We start from the raw sequence: 22261 nt of genomic DNA on the forward strand, positions 1-22261 counted from the left end.
GAAAGAGACTTGCGACTGCACACTGGTCTTTGTGCAGCGGGGTAGAATAGGTTTTCACTATAAAGCCCCACCTCCCGTTGAGAGAGTGGAAAGCGTAATGACTTCACTAGCTTGGTCACTTGGAGGAAAAGCGCAGCTACACGTACAGATCACTACACTGTCTCGTGCATCGTCCTTATCGTGATGTTCACTTGGTAACTCTTCTATAAGGCAACTTGCCTGCCCTTTAATTGGCGTACACTGTGTGAAACATTCACTTTGTTAAAGCAAAGCAGAGCCCTGGAGTTATTGCGCCTCATCACCATTATTCACACAGTACTACCAGAATGATCGCTGAGGTAACGGCATATAGAACTATCCAATAGAATATTCATTTCTTTTCAAATGAATGTTATTATTTCATTGTTGTTGTTTTTGTGACGGCTTAGCCATTGTTTGAGCAAAATATCCAGAATAGTAAATGTTGATGTGGTTTAGAGGGGCTACAGGGGGCAGTGCGGCAGCTTTGGATCTGTCAGTCTCTCTTTGTCTCTTTTTGTCTTTGAATCGGCCCCCACTGGCCTTTGGCAGACTCCAGAGAAGCCATTTACAGTGCAGTCCATCTCTGAATGAGCCAAAGAAGGGCCAATTTCATGGGAACTGGGTCTGAAGCAGGTTGCACATAAAAAAGAGGCTGCTTCGGTGTTTAAGAACGGCTGGGGGGTCTGTTCAATGGCTACCCAAGAGTGACAACACACAAACACAAACTGACCACACGATCATGCATAAACACTGCCGTGCACAGGCTCACATGCACACACTCACACTAGCTGTGAACCCTATAGACTAACTCCCTCCAGACATGCAAACACACACTGGTACACACTCATGCACTGGTGTTTCACTGTGTCAGTAGCGTGGGGGTTTAAGATCTTGGATTATGGGAATGTTCCTGAGCTCTGTAATTTACTTAGCAGCCATTCTTAGATAATCCAGGACAGATGTAGATGGGCTGAAAGTCATAGGATTTTATTTTCTAATGTGTCAGACTCAGGGTGGATTTGACCTCATGATATTTGATTTCAGATCACTTTTCCTAACATTTAATATGCCATGCCTTGATTTTCACTGCTGAGATTTGGTCAGAAAATAGTTCTCTCACAGTGGCTAATGATAACACTGGAGAGTATTGGATTAACACAGTCACCCAGCACAATCACTTGGAAAAAAGAATCATCTCCTTTTCAGGCAAATAGTTTCGATTTCCATCTTTGTAGTCCTCTTCCTTGGTTACATTTTTCACTGTTAGGGTTGTAGCTGTTTTCCAGGGATGCCAGAGTCAGGGAAATTATTAATACATATTTACTACAAATACAAAACAGTTTTTTAAATAGTTTAACACATTTAGTATTTACATTACAGAAGAGAACACCACGTAGAATCAAAGGACGACTGGTGATGAAATTGCCATAATGTAAAGAAGTAATGCAAATAATGTCACAAATCTGGCATGACACATTGCAACTGTTTAGCCTCACTCTTTGATTGGAAATGTTCTCCCCAAAGAACCCAAATCTGGTAAACCCTTAATGCAAGTTGTGTTAAAAATGTTGCATTAGTTGTATAAGCAAGCATGCAGCACACACAAACTCTGCTGTTTGGGCCAAAGCTTGCATGCCAGAGGGACAGGGGGCATGACATCCCCATGCCCCTATTATTCTTACAACTTCCTGCTATTAGAGGCTCTCCTGCCCTTCCAGACCCTCAGTGCTTCACTGTGGATGTGAACTGCAGTGCTGTTATGCTCCACTTCAGAGGACTTTGGCATTTCCTTTGCTGGGGTGCGGTGGCAGCTGTTGTTGGAGATGGGGTCTAAATGGGGGAATGATTGTATATCCAGTGGGGATTTGGAGATGTGTGTGTGTGTGTATGTGTGTGTTTCGATGTGTGTGCGCGCTAATGGGGAATTTCTCCTTATTTACTGAAACTCCTCTAATTGTCACAGGCTTTTGGTCCAGCTTCCTGCCTTCCTGACATAGTCTAAACTAGCAGAGTGCATGGTGACAGAGTGTTGAGTGGTCCAGTCACACGCAACATCCTCTCATAGTCTCTCAGCTCAATCTTAAATCCAGAATTCATTCATCAGCAAGTGTCTCAGATAATACCCACCAATGATATGTGGCATTGCATTACATACAAAATGCAATCTCCCTCTGAATTGATACAATAAACTTTCGCCACTAAACAAACCACTTCCTTGTATGCATGGATTTGTTTTCCTGGGTCGAGGCTTGCGTGGCAGGTTTATGTGTGCTCAGAACTGATGGGTGGTGTTAAAAGTTCAGAGATGTGTTCGGGTTTAAGGTCACAGCTTGAACTTTGTCCTCCTGGTGTCCTACTTCACTAATATGTTTTCCACTGCTCTTCTCTGCTTGTGAGAGGCAGGATTACTTGCATGTGCTGTCATATTTTCGTGTGTATGAACAGTTGCAGTGGTTGTAATCTTCCTTTGAAGTTGTCATAAATATAACCTTTCCTATGACATTATCCCATCGTCTTGTGAATTTACTGTTTTACAGTATGAAGTGCTGGAATGTCTCCAACCTTTTGAGAGCCTTTTGTGCCAGTAAGTCAGACCAAGCTGTAAATGGTACAATTAATTCATCCCATGGAAACAATCGTGTTTTATTGCTCATTATATGATGGTTTAAAGGCTACACTTAAATAGTCCTTCCTCAAATTAAGCTGTGTTTTAGGAAGGGAATATTTTTATGGCAGATTTTCTGTGTCAATCATTCAGAAGTTCCGTCTTTGCAATGTGATAACTATAGCAAAAGCCTAAAGTCAATTCTTAATTTACTCTATTAATTATTGTATCAGTGACAGAGTATGCTTGTTTTTTTACTCTAGCAGAGTGAACACACTTTGGCATCTCTATCTCACCTCCTCCTGTCAAGGCAAAGCTGAGCTCAGTGGAGGAGTCATGTTATTGCTCTCCTGGAGGTAGATAATGAGGTAGATGTGGGAGAGGCTCATGTGTGGCGATGATACAACTGAGTAGAAGTTAGTCAGTGGTGATACAATGTGGTGTACACACATTTATCTGACAGCTGAACTCAAAATCGTACAACAGCAGCTGGTTGGGGCTAACAACACCATGCCTTAACATTGGAAGACGGTTGAGGTCAACTAAGGTTATTCAGGCGTGGTAGGAGAAGAAAACATCAGAGGTATGTGGCAAAGTTGGAAACAAAAGGCATTTGTAGGGAAGAGAAAGAGAAAAGACAGCTTGCACATCATAGTCAAACATACCCTGTGTGTGTGTGTGTGTGTGTGTGTGTGTGTGTGTGTGTGTGTGTGTGTGTGTGTGTGTGTGTGTGTGTGTGTGTGTGTGTGTGTGTATGTGAGAGAGAGAGAGAGAGAGAGAGAGAGAGATTTACACATTCTCTGGGAATCTGGATGTCTTCCTGTCGGGTCTCCAGGTGAGGTCACTGCTCAGCTATGCACCTTTTAAAACAAAACTTGAGATATTTTCCCCTTGAGTTTGAGAGCGCATATGTGTGAGTCTCTGTGTGCATGCATTGTATGAAATCACATTCTAAGTTCAGTAAACACACAGTATTGAAGAACAGCATGCTTTTCTTTCTCACCTCACTTTGTCTCCCCTTTACTCATTCCGAGTAAACATAAGATTTGACTTCCTCATGGTTTCGAGTTTGCCTTGCTTCAGTGAAATATGACAAGCGTAAACAAATGTCAGGGTTACATGGAAATAATAAGAGACCACAAATCTCAGTTTAAAAAGAAGCTCCACGTCTGCTTTTCCATACAAAACAGACCTTAAATGACTGTGGTGTCAGGATGATAAAGTACTCCTGAACTTTGCTTTGAGAGGCCCTGATTTAGAGGTGTATGCACGTGTGTGCGGGCGGGGGCAGACAGTTTTGTTTATGGAGCAGACTTTCGGGAGGTCTGGACCAACAACATGAAGATGAGATGTTACTTGGAGGAAGGTGAAATATACAAAGGAATGTGTCTCTCCTCTAGCAATGTACCTTCTTTGTACGTTTGGAATTACTTCTTGGACCATTTCTTTATAAATATTTCCATGGCATTTGAGTGTCAAACCTGGAAGAGCACTGAACCCCAAATACAATCTTGCTGTTGAGCAGCTCAGTGCTCTTCCAGGTTTGATCAGGCATACATCCTCTCTGAGGTTTAAAGCTTCTTCTCACTCCTCCATCCTATTCTTCAAGGTCTCAAGCATCAGCAGAGATTCGTCGACACAGTATCTGATTGTTTCATGCTCCTATCACACCTGAATGGTCGAAGAAGAGCCCCAACGCATTGTACGCATTCTCAGCTGTAAGACAGTGTTTTGTCTTTTGCTCTCAAATTCATACCTTCTTATCTGCTCCCGAGGGAACCCTGCAAAATGAGAGCCAGATGTGGTGATGTCATCGTGTGTCTGGGACTTAAGATGTGTTCTACGAGGCTGCGGTGCGAGAGCAGGGGCAAGGTTGGTGGGAAACTTGAACGCAGCCCACGGATCAAACAGCTGACGCAGCATAAAGGTCTGTAATCAATGTTCAAACCATGGCTCGTGACCATGGATGATGCTGAGGTCTCCGCTGCAAAAAGCACGCTAGTAAATTCCTCCATTTACTAGAGAATGAGAGGAAAACTGGTGTACGTCATTGGTTGTTAAGAGTTTCACAGGCAGGCAGCTTCACTGCTGTGTTTTCCTGGCAGAGTCTGATTGTAACACACATGCACACGCACATGTAGAGATGGCCTAATGACATACATATTTCACTATACCGCAACCGCCACCTTCCCTCGTCACTCTTCTAAAGTTACTCATCATCAGCCACATCACTAAACATCCCCATGACAACACTCGGCCCACTCCCCTCATGTTTCTGTGGCTTTCTGGGATCTCTTACCAGACGTACTCTATTAAAAGTCTCAGCTCACAGCATGTTGATGTTGATTATGCATGGGCTCAGGAAGCTACTGTGAGCTGCTGATTCAGTCTCTCTTTCATCCAAAGTTTCACGAAAATGTGAAAAGAACATACGTATATGTAGGAGGGCCACTGCTTGGTGAGCTTGAAGACAACTTTTAATATTGAAACTGAACAAATAAGGCGTTAATGATGAGGCATGCAAATTTTAGTATGCTGCTCAACATGAGTTATTGCAGCAGGCAACTCCTAACAGCAGCCCAGCCGGGGCCCTGAAACGGTAAATATCTGTGAACCAAGGCATGTGTTAGGACTTCAAACATAACTCTGCGTCTCGTCAATCATTCAAAGAATCCCCACTAAATGTAGAGAGCCTGCCAGAAGACCAGTGCCAGCTGGACACAGTTTTGTAATGCCTACCTTCAATTCTGTATGATACATGTTTTGTGGATTACATCACAAAAACTAAATAAAGAGAGTTTGTTTGTATATCTGTGTTAAACTTTTAAAACAATTGATTTAATGTATAGAAAATATGCGTTCAATCTATTCCATGTAGAAATATTGTTTTCTGTTTCTCACACAGTAAGGGTTTTTCTCCACTAGGTGGCACAGCTGCATCAAACTTGCAGTGTGTGTAAGTTTGCATTCATTGTGTGAGGAAAAGGGTTGAGAACGACAAGTGGAAGACAGAAAGAATGGAATCAACTGCTTTTCTTGTTTTCAGTTTTTTACTTTCCTTTTTTTTTTAGACTTTATTCTGTTGACTTGTTAACTGTCACATTTTCTAAACATTAGTGTGTCACTTAATGGACAGAATCGATCATTCGATCAATGTACTGTAAATGGTCTGTTTAAATTCCCAACAAAGAATATTTATATGGAATATGGATATCATTTCAAACTGTCTGTGGTATTTATCAGTATGTTCTCCTTAATGATTTAAATCTTAATGACCACCTCTTTTAAGTCATTTGCTAATTGATATTGAGTAACATTAAGAGGAAAAACTAACTAGGTATCAGAAAAGTCTATGAATTATACAGGAAAACACACAATAACAAGAAACACATGTGACAAGTTCAAAAGATTAACACTTTTAATAAAATCCATGTCAAACATCAAAATACTGAAATGGCAAAAAAGGAAAAAACAACTACTTTTTTCTACTTTTTTTAATTTTGTACAAATCACAGTGGTTCAAAAATATTACAAATTTTTAGTTTCAAAACATCTTTTGCAAAAGGAGCAAAACATTCTGATTGTTTATTTTCTTGAAAGCCCTTAATAGTTTGTGAGTGTGGTGTGCTCTTTCTTTTGCCTTTTATTGTAATAAACACGATAACATGAGCAGTAAATGTTAATAAACTCATGAGTCAATGGAAACAAACATAACAATATTATACAGTATATACGATCCACCTAAAAATAACAGTATAGACCAGGGGTTAATCACACCATGTATGTCTATAGAAACACTCTCCCTGTTCTGGGCCTCACCGTCCATTCAATCCCATGTATACACCGGCTTAGTAAATACTGTAGATACAGTATGGTGAGCAGGTTAATTCCAGCTGGGACTCAAATTTACATCACTGTACTGTACTTTGGATAACAACTATATTAATTAAAGCGTAATATATATATATATATATAGTTGTCACAACTAATATCTGCCTTTAATCCAACCAGTAGTCCACAGATGCCATTCCCCAAATTAGAATACACTGACTTCATGCATGATAGTACATTGCAGCTAAATAGTGGAAGCAATAGGGTTTGCTATTGAATTTGGCTTAGAGAGAGACAGATCACAAGAAAGTGGAAAAAGTAATAAGATATTTAAATTTTGATCAAGAAAACTGGAAAATACAAAAAAGTTGTATTAGGCTACATAATAGAAAGTGCAGGCACCTGAAAGAGTGCAACATTATTTTTTTTTAAACTGCTGGTTTGCTGGGTTTCTTGGTCATTTCATAATTTAAGCTTACATACTGAACTTGTAAAGCTCCATATCTGTGTTATCATTGGAAGTTAGCCAGTAACAATGGTAAGATACTGTACATTAAAGAAAGCTGCCTAATTTTATATCGGTGCTCACATGTGTGTGTATTTCTTGGCTTAATCAACGTTATTGTGAGCCCAGAAGGCTGCAGGTGTAGTGCCGCCAACTATGTACGGAGCCAAAAGCGTGAGATTTCACTGAAGGCACAGGAAAGGAGACAGCTACGACTAAAAGACTGGTTCTCTCAGTCACTAGGCCTCACATTTAAAAAGGAAGGTCGGGCGTGCTAAGAAGGAAGAAAAGCTCCACCTAAGATAAATGAGGAGAATGTTACAGTAAAGAGGGTGTGTTAGGATAGAACAAGACGATCCAGATGAATAACACAACCCTACAGCAGAATGTGACTTTGGCCTGTAGGGGTCAGTGTGGAGCAAATATTGAGGACTAATTAAAGCTAACACGGTTTGCATCTCCTTCTCTCCATCTTCGGATCGGGTTTCTCAACTGGAAGTTAAAATATCCAAATAAATATTGTAGCGATATATATTATAAACCTACAGTATTTCCTTTATTAAATACGATCATTTCAGTTTTACATTTCCCACCACCCCACATGCAAACCAAGTGACCCCAGAGAGGGTCCCGGCCCCACGGTGAAGAAGCACTGGTGTACACAGAAACCTCTCTCAACTCAGAAACATGTCATTTCATACAGGCTTAACCTAAACATTACACTTGGCTTTCAGCCATTTAAGGGCATTCTTGAAATATGAAATTTAGCTTTCTATGATTTTCTGTTTCATGCCCAATATCTTAAAATTCACAAGAATAAGATTGATTGTAGTAACTACCGTAACAGCATAGGGGACTGCTGCACGGCAGCAACATATCCTAATTATGTTATTTAATGATGTATAATTAGTGATGCTACCTTGAGCTGTGCTGAGCTTACTTAACAAAAGTTATGCATAAAGCCAGATAGCACGCAGAGAGCTACTGTGTGGTTCAGCGCCAACTAGACATTAACCAAGAAGCTGAAGTCGTGTTATTCAGCTCCTCACTGAGCAAGTTGTGGGAAATTCTGAAAGACTGAAGAAGAAGTGGAAATATCGTGCTACAATCATCAGGTTTAAAAAACAAGTGTACATAAGAAACAATTCATGCTAAGCACATAAAGGTATTCATAGACAAAAAAAGGAAGAAAGTGCATTCCAACACCAAGTGTCATTATAATGACAAAGTTAGGCCACCATGCAAATTAACCACATTACAAAGGTGGTTGCACTCGCCCAGCACACAGGCCAGCCAGTGCTCAATAAAAAGCTTTGCTTTCTCAAAGTCAGTGGTTTCAAAGTTACCATACAGGAATCAACCTGCTACTCACTGTAATCACTTCCTCTCAATCACCTGGTCAGTGGAGAGTTCTTCTACATCCAAATAATTCCCTGTCTAGAAAACATTCTGATCAAAGGGCATATGTTTTGACCAACCTACTGTACTAGACTCTACAGAGAGTTTAATTTAAGTTTGTTTGTCTGCATAAAAACAAGCAGCAGGCCTTAAGATTCTCAGCAGGCATGACTCCAGCCGGCTCAAAAATCTCCTCAAGAAGGATAATGGCTGAGAGTGCATAAAGCAACCAACCAATCCATTCTAACGTTATCATGTTAGCCATTTCTACTGTATCCATCATGTCCACCAGTGCAGAACCTGTCTGCAGGTTTGAACTACTATGTTGCTGGTTTTTAGTTGTATCCAACTATAAGGCACACAGACCAAGAGAAGAGGCTTAATGGGTCATACCGACCATCAATAAGAGAAATCTAATAGCCATCCCTTCTATGGGGAACCAAAAGGAGGCCATGGAAGTCCATCAAAAACTGTCCCCCAACTTTAGGTCTCATTTCTAAATTCCCAAAGCACTGCACTGGGATGAGTTTAAAAATATCCGTGGAGTAATTCCAAATTATGTAGGTTGCATGTAATACTGGCTGAGACTTGTTCACTTTTACTCCACTTTAAATCTTTTCAGAGAGGAATCGGCTAAATTCTCACTTGGGTCTCGTGATATCCTGTCAGACTTCTATTTCGGGAGCCGACAATGACTTTAACACGCCTCCCATTGAGAACGGCAGAACGCACCACATGTCTCACACAATCCATCTATCTCGGTTGGGTCTGGGTAAAGCTGAGGGGCACGAACCCACGAATAGAATGATGTGCTAAAAGAAACTCATCGCCATAAAGTCTCAATTTCACATTCAGTGCTAAAGCCCAAAGAAATTAGCACCCTTTACGAAATATGCAGCTCCTTTGAGACAACACTCATGACTGTAAATTTAATCTTAAGAAATATAATTTTCCTGCTTAACAAGGAAGCATAACAGATCACAATGTTTTTGAATTCAAAAGCAGGTAAAGACATTACAAAGTTGAAACCACTTTATGTAAAGGCAGAAATCTACACACGCTAAAAACACTGACCTATTACCCTCTTGTTAGAGTTTAAAAAATGTGTCAAATTTGAATACCATCATCAATATTCTGCACGTTCATTGCCGATAAACACTAAACAACTAGACAGACGCTTAACTGTGAACATAAAATAGCTAGTGTGTCTGTGTGTTCATGTGGACACTGTCTCATTGTGACTTAAGCACCATTTTCAATTCCAGCAAGAGGAATGGAAGGCAATGTCCAGCAGTGACAGCAGTTTTCTTCTGACACCACAGACTGAAAACACCACCACGAGAAGGGATTCAAATACCATATCATACTGCCTCCTTCTTCCGTGAGCCACTTTCTCTTTTCTCCTCCATCCCCTCTTGCCAATAACAGAAGCAGGGAAGCAGAAATGAAGAAAGCGAGGAAGAAAGAGATCAAAAGAATCACAGCTTTGGTATCCAAAATTAGGTGAAACTCCATAGTCAGTTGCAATCTGTTTTTCAAATGCACTAAAAACACTGTGAGCTTTCTTATAACACTGCAAGGATAAGTTACACTGATCTTAATAACTGAAACTAGAGTGAAGCAATCACAGGCACAAAAACTAATGTTAGTTAGTGTGAAGGTTAGTGCCGGGGCCCTGAGCAGTGCTGCCCCTAGTGGTGTAGGGGTGTAAAGGCAGGCTGGCTGAGGTGCTTTGATGCAACCAAGTGGTCATGGACGTAACAAGCGCATTTGTTTAATGCTGCATCCATCATTCCTCAATGGCAGAGGTATCAAGTAAGGCAAGCCCTATTTACCCCCATCATTGCTGTAGAGTGGTCACTTTGAATGTCTCTGAGGTGCATCAAGGAGAGCTTGTCTTTAGCTTTGTTTGCACGTGTGGTGTGCAGGAGGAGGGAGTTGGAAGTGTAGGGGTGGATGATGGACACCAAGGGCCACTTCAGTTCTAAACTGTAGGCTAATAGCAATGATCAAGGCTCCTGACTGGAGTATCCCAACTTGCTAATGATTGTAAGGATGCCCTTGCACCCAAACCTGGGCTCTAGAACAGTGCTATTGTTGCAATGGCAATCAAAATTCTCAACACTTCCACTTGCCCCTGATAAGCAAAAATATGTAAAAAGGTCAAATAATATCAAAACAATAATGATTACATTGCTAAGTGTCAGTTCCTGGGAATCCAGTGCTGGTTTTAGAGGGGTGGATCTTTTGCACCAGTCTGTGTGTGCAAATTAACAGTCTACGTAGAAGTGAAGGCAGAAGTGAGCTCCCACGAGAGGAGCTGCAGTGGTCAATGAGTAATAGTCATTAAGGTCAATGTGAAGGAAGGAGACTGAGAGAAATAGAGAGCCCTTGCTCCCAGTCCAATCACTCAAAGGCTGGGACACTGTGAGTGCTGGTGGAGGGACAGAGCTCTTGTGGAGGGGACAAGGGGCTGCACTGCAACGCTGCATGCCCTTATAGATCAGGGCGTCTGGGAAGCACTCAACTCGGAAGCATCACTCAGTCATGCCAACGGCAAACATACACTCACACATCCACGCACATAACCTTCAGTTAAGTCCACACAGGAGCATACCAAAATGCACTCATGAAGTCACCCACAATTATAAAGAGGCACATACATTCCCTCAAACATGCTGACATTCAGGCATAGTAGCACTGAGGGTCATTTATCTACTGATAATAGAGGGTTCAATGTCGACATCCTCTGTATGCTGAGGGGGGGGGGGGGGGGGGGGGGGGGGGGGGGTTGATCATCCTGGGTAGGATGACCCGGGTCTGGATGAAGATGTTAGTCGACGAAACCCTTTAGGAGACGTGCGGAGAGGAGGATTGGTGCTTCCAGAAACACCAGCCCCGTTTGGTATGTTGCTTGCGCAAGATCTCCTCCTCGCGCTCCCGCTCCTTCTGAGAGCGCAGGTAGCGGTCCTCCTCCTTCAGGAACCACACAGGAGGCCAGCGCTGCTTCTCAAAGTGCTTCTGGTTTTCTACAGAGAGGGGGACAAAGATAGGTACAGAAAAGAGGACTTTAAAAAAATAAAACATATGGAAGATTTCGGGTGTCATTTCAGAAATGCACAGAAAAAGAATGGGAAAAATCCACATAGACAATTATTGTTGCACGGTAAGTGTCTGTGTAAGAATAATGTCATTAAATAGGTGACATAAGGAAACAACCAACAGTAACGTAAAGTTGTAAGGACAAGCGAATGAAGAAAAGTCACTACAGATTACTACTATTACCTATAATACTCACGAGATCAAAGTGATTATCATTCTAGTAGTTGTTGGGCTTCCCCATGGTCCCATTACAACCAACTATTTATAAAATTAGTGTAAAATGTATTCACACCTTCATGAAACATGAGGATGGATATTGCAAGACAAATTTTGTCAGCTAAGTTAATGAGGGGCTCGTGTGTTTGTTCTACTACTGTTTATATATTTTTTTAGCTTCCTTGCATCAGTTTCTTTTCTTCCAGACCAAAATGTGATCTCTCTCCCACTCAAATCAAATGCTTACTATGAACAATTCACAGCATGCTATAATTCCTTGGCAGTGTGCTTAACCCAGAAAACTAACTTTTGTTCAAACGAGCAGTGCAAAGTAAACTTTGTAGGAAGTAGTTCAGTAGTTTTACTGAAGGGAAAGCTGCATGTGTGAAAGGGGTTTGGGAGAGGCGAGGTGCGTGTACCTGCAGACATGACCTTCATGTCTTTGGGAAACTTGCGGCAGATGCTATTATAGTTAGTGCAGATGTGATGGAGACACCAAGCTGATAGTTGCTTGGCATTGTGGAACTGCAAAAAAAAAAAAAGAGGAGAAATGAGTTACTACAGCTGTGAGAGAAGAGGCCTTTAACATAAAATGTGTCATTTGTCAAATTATAAATTGATTATTTGAAGAACAGTTTTGCAAGGACAGACCTGTGCAAGCTCGAGGTAAGCCAACACTTGTCCATCAATGTCACCTCCTTTTGCTGTCAACTGGAGAAGCTCGTCCACAGCATGCTGTTCTGGAGATGCATAACATGCACATAATCATGTCAATATTACTGTTTACATGCACCACTGACATGGGCTGACATGTTTATCTCCCATTCATAACTTCTTAGCCTGTCTGGCAGTGTGCAACGAGCAACAACTCACTGTACCTACAATCTTTTGAGTCACTGATGAAAATGTAATTTGTGCCTGATAAAGCTTGATCATAACCACATTCTGCAACATTTCTAACTCTGCAGAGAGAGTCTTTACCTGTGAGGGCGACTAGGCGTGGCAAACACAGACGGTTGGAGAGAATAATAAGTTCTATGGGCTCCAGTCCAGGACAGGGTGTCAGCAGACCGCAATACAGGAACTCCAACACCCCGCGCATACAGGCTGCAGTGGTGTTAGGAATGGATACCTGGAAAAGGACCAGATCATAGAAACAAAACAAAACAAAAATACATGAGGAAAGAAGGGCTGAAAATGAATGTGGAAATGAATGGGCACAAATATGGACATTTGTTTTCATGAGAATTTAATGTAAAATAAAATGTTGGCAAGTATATACTGTAAGCGTAAAGGGCTAGAAATGGGGTGGGGAGCAAAAAAGACAGTAACTTCAATTAAAGCAATGCAGTGTGTATTTGGAGGTAAAGGGCAGAGGACATGCTGTTCTGGTAGCAGACTTTTTGATCTAGGCTCAGATGAAAGCGCTGTCTGGGGGCTAGCGATGTGAGCAATATTGCTAAAGACCCAAACGCACACACAGGCAACCCTGCTATCGGACCCTTTGCACAAATGAGACACTCAGACTGCCTATCAATGTTCTCCTGAGAAAGACGATGCTCTTGTAGTGAACTACAATACTATATGAACGTAGGACATACCTACAGATGTAGTCTATAAGTAAGAGACTATTAGTGATGACTGGACCACTCCAGACATGCACAGCAAAACATGTTTTTATTATGACGGTCAAACAACATATAAACCAATAGGGCAATGTTTTGTTGTGGGGGAAAAGTGCGGAACCAGAGACCATTATAAGAAATAAAAACAATCACCTGCAATAACCTCTAGATGTCGCCATACCATCAATCACACCTTAGCTACAAAAGGCACTGGCCATGCTGCTTTTAGGTGTAGCCCACTAACACACTTGGTAGTTATATACACACATGAATAAAAAGAGCAAGACCTTTTATTGGCCCTAATTACTGAGAGTTGGACAAACAGCAAACAGGAAACACAAAAGTCAGTGGCAGGTGATGCAGTCTAAGCCCAGGAAGGACGAAAGGAAGGCAAGATAATGGAAGCGATGACCTGCCCCCTCCAGGAACTCTCTAAGTGTACCCACTGAGAGGCTCTTCAACTTCCACTACCATGGCCAATTAGGAGAATGTCAACTTGGCGCGACCTCTCGTTATGACTAAAATGTTACAACACCACGACAAGGGTGGTCTCTAGAACTTGAAGCCCCAGCTGGGCACAGGAAGCATTAATGAGTGGACATATCCACAGTATGGAAAACACCCATCAGCTGTACTGACACGTGTTCTCTTGTCCCTTCAGTCTGCCGTCCTAGAGCTCAATTAATAGTTTAGCGCAAGTTTACATTATTTGCAAACCTATATAGGACAGTTTTAAAACACTTCCTGGATTTTGCTGTATTACATCTCAACTTGCAAACTTAAAGTAAGTTGTACATTTGTATCAATCTTTGCTGAACTGTTTACGGAAACTGGATGATGCAATTTTTTTTTAATCCTTTTTTATCCTTTATGCATTTTTCAAGTACTATTGATATCTAATAGGGCATATATCTTCCTGAGCCATTTCATGTTTTCAATCTCTCCTGCACAATGTTCAAATTTGTTTACATTTTCGCTGTCTTTTTATATATGTGTATTGTGCAAATAAACAAACAAATAAATCTTCCACACAGAGAGAAAACAATAATCAAATCTAATCTAATGATAAAAAGGAAGAGAAAAAGGGTGTAAATGCGATATATCAGTCCTCCAAGGGCTTAAAAAAGGCTTCAGCTCAACGGAATTGGACATTTAAAGAAGTAATGAGTGTAAAATAATGTGTGGGTGAGGGAAAAGCAGTGAGTCATACAGCCGCCACCACAGATCAGGTACAAAGTTTAAGAGAAAGAGTAAGAAACTTGACGGCATTCGTCCTCTGCAGTGAAAAAAAAGGACATGTCGTTTCCTCTTTTTTAATAATGATGATAATGATAATAAATTATGTTGAAACACATATCTTAACGCTGTTCTGCACTGAACTAGAATAGTCATGTTATCACACAACAGCATCGCCACTGAAATGTGTGAATCTAAAAATACAGAGAAGTGTGATGTGAGCATGGAAATAGAACAGCACGGGCTGATCACATGCTACTCTCAGTTATATTTACAGGTTCTATAGATTTTCATATCATAGATTTATATGATGATCTTCCCAAACCTAAGAGAACAGATGCAAAATGATAATATGATGATGTAGTCTTTTCATAAAGATAACCCATCAACTGTTACATTTTCCTGTTTCTCCACTCATTTAATTTGATCGATTTTGTGGAAATCAACAATGTGGCTTATTTTGAATATGTCTAAGAATATTGCCCTGTATACAAACTGAGTAAATGGGTCATAGACTCATCTTGTCATTTTTCACTTCTTTTTTGTAAATCTCCAACATCCACATCTCTTAATACTTTCTCCAGTATGGATTCTCTTTTAGAGTAAACGAACAGAACTGGACCATCTGCTGTGTTCAAAGTAGTTGACTTGGTTGAAGTTGTTGCTCTAAATGCTCTGCTTCTATGAAAGACCAGTGTTAAGTGTTTTAGTAAGCTAACAACTACTGACACTGCTTTTCAAAATAGCATTTATCCGTGAAGATGTGTGCCTCAAGGTGAATACAATACGTTGTGAGTCAATGTCATGGCAATTCTGTAAATGCAATCTGTGCATTGGCAACACTAGTTACTAATAAGTAACTGCAGCTTGCCATTGGCATATAAAATCACATTAAATACTTAGCACTGCAAAGCCGTTTTACCAACGTAAAAATGCTGATACATTCACATGCAAATATACTGTATACACTCAAAAACACAAGTTCCGGCAGTTTCATTGTGCAGTCATCCTTTGAGTCTTTGTGTCCAGTGCACCTGCCTTCCATGCTGTGCCAGCTCCATGCCATAAACAATGCCACATTAGCCACTAACATGAACCATTTAGAGTAACCATAGACACCGGCAGCCCATCAGCACCAAACACTGTGCCCCCTCAGTGATGCTGATGTCCTTCCACAATAGCTGCAATGGCTTCTTTTCACACCCACTCACATGGTGTGTTCTGGAATAAAAATCCAGGCCATCCGCATGGAAATACAAAAAAAATAAATGGTTTAGTTTTCTCCTAACATGCCTTCTAAAACTTTGAGCTTTACACCTAAACTGGATACACAACATCTGTATCCCTTGTCTGTCCCTCTCTGATTACTTCCAATCCTTCTGAGGGCCTGAATCTATGTAACCTAACCCTACTGACCGTGAAAGTAATCATACACCAGAGGATCTGGTTCGGCAACACAGTCCATGGAGAGGCGACTTAAAGACAGACGGAGACATGAACTTCCTCTCTGATTAGGTCAAGTCCGCTGCACATGCACAGAAGCTGAACCTCAGGTGAGGGAGAGCACACCTGAAGTAACCAGACCCACCACTTGGAGAATGCTGACCTCAAACGAGGTACTATTCTGGGCTTACTTTGAGTACTGAGACAGGTCAGTGAAACATCCTAATTCTGCTATCACGGGATGTGTGAAACAAAAGTATGTCTGTGTGTCACAGATGCTCACAAGTCTCAAGTCTTTAAGGGGCAAGTCCAAGTCAAGCCGGGCTACTGTATTATCATCACTCCTTTTGTGTGCAAGGCCTCCAGGGATCTAGTAATTGCAGAGTTTCAACCACATTTGCAGGTGAAACAACAATTTTGTAGGTCAATCTGATAAAAGGCCTCAGGCATGCTGAGCTGTAAACCTTCACATACCAGAAGCACACAATGAGAACAAGACATACATTTGCAGGATTTACAATGTCAGGAGGGTAGGACATCTACCAAGTAATAAACCTTATCCAAGCAACCTATTTACCTTTGCTTACTCGCTTCTTTTATCAAATGTTGCTGCTGCTGTTTGGTACAAGAACGTGCTTAGGTTGCTCCTAAAGGCTGACCTGAGTTACCTTCCTAAGATTCAGGACACAACAACTAAATCCCTGCTCAAAACTTAAAGTTAACTCCATCCTGAAGCTTATCCCAGTATATCTGAACTCACCTCCTCGATGTAGCTTTCCATGAAAGAGCCTCGGAACATGGCAGCCATCCAGCTGCAGCTGGAGATGAGCAGGGGCTTGTGGGCCGGGAGGCAGCCATCGTCCAGTCGAAACACCACATCTAAAACCGGGGTGGGAAAAGAGCATTCATCTCTTGGAGTGCCACAGAAGCCCAGGCTACAGAGGGGGAAAGACAGACAAGGCAGAGGTCCAGACACACACACACACACACACACACAGGCAGAAGGCCAGACAGACAGACACACACAGAGACATAGACACAGGTAGACAGACAGAAAGATAAATTGACAGAAGGGCAGAACAGCGTTTGACACAGAGTAAGGGAAGGAGAGCAGACGCAGGGCAGTAGGTCATGGAGTAAATCCTGTGTGGAATCTGGACTACAGCTTTGGCAGAGAAAGTGTCGATAAGGAAGACAGCAACTATATTAGTGTATTAAAGTTGCAATGGGCAAAATCTGAACGCAAAGGATTTCATCAATCTTAAAAACAATCCTTGAATAATAACTGGGTTGAGCAAGTCTGATAATACAGTTGTTCTTGCATAATTTATCAATAGAATATCTTATTAGCACTTTATATGAAGATTACCATTACTATAATCATGAAGACAACAGATACATTATAGAGAGAAGTGAATGTGAGACGGGCTTTATTTAGAGACAGCTGATCTCTGGCTCTGGCTGCAAATGCTGTGACAACATGCATAAGGTAACAGCTTAGGGGAGCAGACAACACCGCACACCCACAACACACAGGAAGCACACGAGAGCGGACAAAAGACAACCGAGCAGACTGAAACAACAGTCATCAAATCACCTGATGACTTTAAAAGGACTTCAGAAACCAGGGAAACCACAACATATAAAATGTTGTGGTTTTTGTTGGCAAATATTCAATGGCAAGTATGTGATCAAAATGTACACAAAAAAAAGTGTACATTTCCAGAGACGGAGAAAGAATGCTGGACATTAGCTAAATATTTAATGTCTTTCTCGCACATTCTCCTCATCAGCTTTTCGTAATCCGCTACTCTCACACACATGCACACACCTACAGTCAAACACCTACTGGTGCATATATGGAAAACAGCTACAACGACACCAATGCTACTGAAAGTATTGAGGCACTGAGTTGTTGGCACATTGGTTTACCAGAAAAAGCGCCTTTATTGAGACACTCCTTGATGCGGTTGGCTCTGCGGACGTGGAAAGCCTTGGTGATCTCCTGGTTCATGAAGCTCTCTCTGTTGAGAACATTGGCCACCATCATCCGCAGGTCAAACACCTCAAGCAGCTCTGCGATGGTGGCCACCTGCATCAGATCCCCTCGGCCCTCGTCCAGACTGCCCGTGTACAGGTACTGAAGCACCGCCTGAAACCAGAACAAATTCAGACGTCAAATATACAGCTTTGGAACAACTGGGAAAACACCAAAAAGCTTTTGTAGCCTGCAGCAATATGCCAAACGTTTCTAATATTCACATCAACAGATTTATGTTCTATTGCACAATGTAATCTTGTTGCTTTAAAGTCACCTTGAATGGTTCTTCCTGTATAAGCGCATCCATGGCTACCACAGTCATGAGTCGTGGTCGTCCCGTCATGGGATCATCAATATGCTCCAGACACACACTCAGGAACCCCCTTCCCCATCCTGAAAGTGCTCGACCAGTCCCTATTGCTCCCATGGAGTAGTGGGCTCGAGAGGGGAGCGCATTATCACTCTGGGAAGTCCTCAAAGAGCCCTGCTGGAGCAGCTGGGGTCGATTCAGGCCCCGCACTCCTCCATCTACCCCGTCTTTATCAATGTCCAGGCTCTTAGTGCGCCCAGCTTGCTCCTTGGCTCCTCTCCTGCTCTGCTCCTCTTCCTCTCCACTCTCTACGTTTTCCTTGCTCTCCTGTTCCTCCCCCCATGGCCCCATGCATGATCCACCAAGATCAAGGGTGAAGAGGTCATAGAACTTGGAGCAGGACGTTGCCAGATATACTTTGTGTGCAAATACGCGTGTGGCACCACCGTGCAGAAGGAAAAGAACATCTGTACACAGTGGCTGGCAGAAAAGGGAATCAGGGCCCTCGCCGTCTGTGGGAGGCGGGTCTGGGATGCCCACTATGGGGCGAGGCGGACGAGGAGGCAGGAATGGCGCCTGGAGAAGGGGCCTCTGGACCCTTTTCAGGTGGGACTTCCAGAACTGCAGGTGACGACGGGAGATGAGGGCGGCTCGGATGGCATTGTCAAAGACATCTTTGACTCCAAACTGGGCAACAATACTGGTCTCAAAGTAGGGAATCCCTAGTTCCTTTGCCACCTCGTGGCCTCTCTCTGGGGGAAGGATATCGGTAGGTTTGATTGGTCTGTGGGACAGGAAGAGATAATGATGTAAAGACGACAGTGTTCAGATAAAGATGTAAGTAAAAGTGCAAGTACAAGTAAAAGGGAAGCAGGAAGTTGAGAATCTTCATCTGAGAACTCATTTTAACTACATATATTTCTACTTTAATTTTACTACTACTAATACTATTACATACTTTTATGATGGAACAATTGGGATTACAGTTAATAAATTAATTTGACTGTTAATGCCTGATGAAGAAGGTGTCTCACTTGGCTAGGGGTCGCCGTGCACGGTTAACTGCATCAAGGTCGGCATAGCGCAGGTCCAGCTGGCAGCCAACCAGAATGATGGGCGTCCGGGGACAAAAGTGTTTGATTTCCGGGAACCACATGGTGCGTACATGGCGCAGGGAATTGGGATTAGCCAGAGAGAAGCAAAGCACCACTACGTCAGACCTACAGGGAGAGGAGGGGTAGAAAAAGTCTTCATTTCATGTACTTATAACCTAACAGAGATCATAGATAAGATGAAGAAAAAAAGATGGCAAGGAGGAGCAGATTCGTTGTGTCATAAGCAAGAGATGTCAGCAGAGAGAAGACATACGGCCTTTGATGGAGTAAAGGGGACAGAAAAGAAAGAAAGAAAAAAGGGGTCAGTACTGAGTCACTGAACATCTTGTCAGTTTATGTTAAAACTTGTGTGATATGTGTATGGAAGAAGCTTGTTCAGCTGCTGCAAAGCATTGTGGGAGCATCGACAGTCTCATCCAGAAAGCTGGGGTCACAAGACGCATGTGTGTGGGTGGGACTGTGTGTGCGTGAGTTTGTCGGGGCCTCTGGGCTGGTGATCTGTGTGGCCCATCTCTCTCTCTCTCTCTCTCTCTTTCTCTCTCTTACGTAAATATCCCTAAGCCCTGCAAGGCTACATGGACCACAAAGAGAAGGCTAAGAATAGATCAGTATACACACACACACACACACACACACAAATTCATTTCCTCACCCGATGTGTTTAAGCAAGCACACAGCAGCACTTACAGCTATTCTCTGGTGCTGATACGTCTGTGGCATGTTTGCGCATGTGTGTCTGTTTCTAGGTAATGTTAAATCAAGCTCTGTGTCAGTGAGACGGATCATTTAGTACCAGTACAATGCTTACCGTGCAAGAATCTATAATTCCTAAATGATCTACTTCTTAAAACAACACCACAACACAGGGCCTTTGGCCCCAGGAGCACAAGACCAGGCCTATTTTGCATTAGCATCACTTATGTAACTTATTAATAGCCTGCAGATAATGAAATATATATCCTGTTTTTGACATTCATCAGGTATTCGGTGTACACCAGAAGACATGAGGTGCCAAACCACATCCTGAACTTGAGAACAGCATTACAAACCACCTAAACAACCACTTCTCTTTTCCCCTCCTGTGCTACAGCGTACATGGCCTATTTACTGAATAGACAAAGGCAACGCTACTGTAAAGAAATCTTATCTGCTTGTTTTATTCATTAACTTTTAAAATATTTACTTCACTTTGTGCAAATCAGGTAAAAAGTCCAACAAATAGAGGTAATTCCACCTGTTTGGAATAAAATTCCAGAAATTCCAGAAACGGCCTCAAAGAACTTTAATAAAAAATACTTAATTTGCATTACAAACATACACCTGAGTGACGAGTTGAATTACTTTTTAAGGCACACAGCACTATAACAGACATTTTCTAAGGTGGCATAGTCACTGACACAGGTTCCATAGTCCAACTTTACTCTCACTAATGTAATCTCTGAAAAGCTCCTACTTCCAAGAACAACACTGCTAAAGCATTACATCACATTTCACACACACACACACACACACACACACACACACACACACACACAGGACTGCCCATTAGCACTTTGTCAAAGGATCATTACCATGGTTTAGTCTGTTTGAGGTCATGTTATGTGTACATGCCTTTGTTCTTTGTGTCTTAAGGATTTTCTTTACAACCTCGGCTTTACTGCCCTAGTTTGTGCCAGTATACCTTGATGATAGCATAAGACTACCAAAATATGAGCCCAAGAAATATTTTAAACTGGTACAATCTCGATAAATCTTTCAAAAGCAGAGTTAAGGTGAGGTAAGTAAAGGCTAGTACCAGATTAATCCATTAGCACTGATGCTTTGCACTGCAGAGCTACTTCCAGGTTCAACCTGCAGGTCAACAATGTGTACTGTACATATAGGTTTGTCTGAATGAGAAAGCACATGCGAGCCTATCACAATTTACCCCCAGCACTAACGCTAATAAATAGTGTGTGTGTGTGTGTGTGTGTGTGTGTGTGTGTGTGTGTGTGTGTGTGTGTGTGTGTGTGTGTGTGTGTGTGTGTGTGTATAGCGGTGTGTGGTGGATTCAAACTACAAAGGTCATCAGCTGCCAGATTATGTAAAAAGAGAAACAGACATAGACACACGAACAAACACAGCAGAGATGTCCCAGATAAATCAATGAATGACTCTCATGGCATAACACTTCTCATCAGTCATTAAGTCTGTCTAACAGTATTATAAAAGTGAATAACAAGCTACTAAAACAGATTACAAGAACAATCCTTACCAGAGCAATATGATATTGTTTTGTTATTTAGTCAAAACTAGATTTTTATTTGCTTAACAATATTCTGCTGACTGAAAAAAACAAAACCATTTAGTTGAGGTTGGCTCAGGTTAGGTTCAGCTTAGCCTATTTCCAGGCTGAGATTGTTTTTCCAACCAGAAAGTTCCTCTCCTATAACGAAAGCATGTGACAGGGTATTGTCTAACTACGTGATGTTTTGAGTTTTGATATCAACAAAAGGCTACAGAGCGGAGGAAGATGTGAAGAGGGTTTGGGAGCAGCAAGTGTCAAGGGTATAGAGGAGGCTAAGGATGGGAGTTGAGTTACAGGGTAATGAGGGAGACGGGGGAGAGGGGAGGTGAGGCAGAGGAGAGTCTGAGGGAAGGTTGGAAGAGAGAGCATGGCCAAAATGAATGAGTGGATGAATATGGCTGGAGGAGGAGGAGCAGGAGGTGCAGGAGGAGGAGGAGCAGGTTGATGCCGGGAGCTGCCGACGCCAGGGAGGCAGGCAGGGGGAAAACAGCTGAGCTGGCACTGTAATCAGCTGACTGTAGGCTGA

The 22261-nt window shown here is 42.1% G+C and overlaps 1 protein-coding gene across 1 annotated transcript in view; it reads right to left on the reverse strand.

The window, feature by feature from the left end:
* Window positions 1-6030: 6030 nt before the first annotated feature.
* Window positions 6031-22261, reverse strand: part of rhobtb4 (Rho related BTB domain containing 4) — a 40143-nt gene continuing 23912 nt past the window's right edge. Inside the window, exons 5-12 of the mRNA XM_079161351.1 lie at window positions 19368-19553; window positions 18298-19117; window positions 17915-18134; window positions 16743-16861; window positions 12660-12810; window positions 12330-12418; window positions 12098-12203; window positions 6031-11389 (exon numbers count right to left, since the gene is read on the reverse strand). Of these exons, the coding sequence (XP_079017477.1) occupies window positions 11211-11389; window positions 12098-12203; window positions 12330-12418; window positions 12660-12810; window positions 16743-16861; window positions 17915-18134; window positions 18298-19117; window positions 19368-19553 (1870 nt within the window). The 3' untranslated portion in view covers window positions 6031-11210. The remainder of the gene's footprint in view (window positions 11390-12097; window positions 12204-12329; window positions 12419-12659; window positions 12811-16742; window positions 16862-17914; window positions 18135-18297; window positions 19118-19367; window positions 19554-22261) is intronic.

The sequence above is a fragment of the Pholis gunnellus genome (genome assembly GCF_910591455.1).
Source record: "Pholis gunnellus genome assembly, chromosome: 6".
Classification (NCBI taxonomy): domain Eukaryota; kingdom Metazoa; phylum Chordata; class Actinopteri; order Perciformes; family Pholidae; genus Pholis; species Pholis gunnellus.